This window comes from Exserohilum turcica (assembly GCF_000359705.1).
Source record: "Exserohilum turcica Et28A unplaced genomic scaffold SETTUscaffold_19, whole genome shotgun sequence".
In the NCBI taxonomy this organism is placed as follows: domain Eukaryota; kingdom Fungi; phylum Ascomycota; class Dothideomycetes; order Pleosporales; family Pleosporaceae; genus Exserohilum; species Exserohilum turcicum.
The window spans coordinates 660,050-661,770 of NW_007360014.1; the positions used below are offsets into that span (position 1 = coordinate 660,050).

Genomic DNA, 1,721 nt, shown 5'->3' on the forward strand with positions numbered 1-1,721 from the left:
ACACAGACCACTCTGCTTAGTAATAAGAGAACCCCAGCAACAGAATGCCACCAGAAAGCGATACTATCGAAGCCCAAGTGCTAGAACAGAGGCAAGAGAGCCTAGGCCCAGAGGCTCAGATCGACAGGGAAATGGACAGAGAGGACCCCTACCCAGCCACTCCTACCCAGCAACCAGCCAGCCAAGAGAGCGTCTTTGAAATCCCAATCCTACCACCAAAAAAGCGCCAAGCCAACTTCTCGCCAGAGGCTGCCTATAGAGGCAGAAACCCCTTCCAGAACTCCTCTACCCCAAAACCAACTGCCAAGAACTCGGAGCAGGCCATCTACTAGGCGAGAGACCTGATTCTCCAAGCGTCAACTATGGCTGAATCTCATGTGGCCCAAGATAAGCTCCTAGAGTTACTAGACGTCTTTAGAGACTACACCAAGAAAGGCAGAGTAGTAAACCAGTTTGCCAACAAACTGTCCGCTAAACTCGCCTATCACTTAGCTACTCTTGCAAACGCCTCCTAACAGGCAACAAAAACACTAAAGAAGGCCACAACTATAGCTACAATAGTAGCTCCTACTCCTTCCTAACTAACTTAAAAGCCTTAGGCCTTATACGCTACAATCGCAGCTAAGAACACAACAAGCCAGCCCTGGATAATAGTACAGCTAAGGAAGAAAGCCAACCTAAAGAAGCCAGCCGCTCACTACTAGATGCTTCTAACGCTAGAAGAAGGCTAGTTAACTAGCCCGCTAATAGTCAGGAATAAAATTAATTAAGCTTTCTAGAAGGCAGGCATAACAGCCCCTGTTATTAAAGAGGTGTTAGTTAGCAGAAAGAACAACCTAATTATTACAACAACTCAAGGATACTCTAGCGAATTTCTACTACAGCAAATTAACACCTAGCAAAACCAACTCTAAGTTAAAAAGGCCTAACTAATTAAAGCCTGGACTAAGGTAGTAGTCTATAGAGTGCCAACAACGTTCAAAGGAGCCGAATCGCTCTAGCTCCTCCATAACGAGATCCCAACCTACAACAAAGGATAAACTATTGATGGCAACCCCTACTAGTTAACAAAGAACTAGAAGAGCAAGCAGACTAGCTCTATAGTAGTTGCCTTTAAGACAGAAGAGGAATCTAAGAAGATAGGCAGTAGGATCACAATCCTAGGCCAGTCTCTCCGAACCGAGAAATACAGGTCCACGCCACCTACAACGCAGTGCTCTAACTGCCAAGCCTTTAGCCACAACGCAAGCAGGTGCCGAAACTAAGCAGCATGCCAGCTGTGCGCAGAAAGCCACACAACTGCTTAGCACAACTGCTCAAGCTGTAGCATGAAAGGAAAGCCATGCAGACACACTCTCCCTAAGTGCTACAACTGCAAAAAGCCCTACTTCGCTAATAGCAAAGACTGCGAGATCTTTCTAGCTATAACAAAGAGAGACCCTCAGCAGCTATCTCTATGTTAGAGAACATTAAGATTCTACAAGTGAACCTAAACAAGAGCCTACACGCTACAGAGTCAACGCTACAACTAGCAGTCGAGCTTAAAGTTGATATTATTGCAGTCCAAGAGCCATGGATTGCCCTATTAAGCAACAACAACTACTCAGCAGCTAGGTCAGTTGCCCACCAAGCATTTACCCAGCTGCTCCCACTAGCAGATAACAGTCTCCGCCTAAGGGTTCATTTTATATATCTAGAACAGCAAAGGCAGAGACATCTCT

The 1,721-nt window shown here is 45.8% G+C and overlaps 1 protein-coding gene across 1 annotated transcript; it reads left to right on the plus strand.

The window, feature by feature from the left end:
• Positions 1-29: 29 nt before the first annotated feature.
• On the plus strand, positions 30-332 carry SETTUDRAFT_28304 (uncharacterized protein; the record flags this gene model as incomplete). Its single annotated transcript, XM_008026530.1, has 1 exon — positions 30-332. A coding segment is annotated over one exon (303 nt), but the record flags the coding sequence as incomplete, so codon positions are not given.
• Positions 333-1,721: the final 1,389 nt, after the last annotated feature.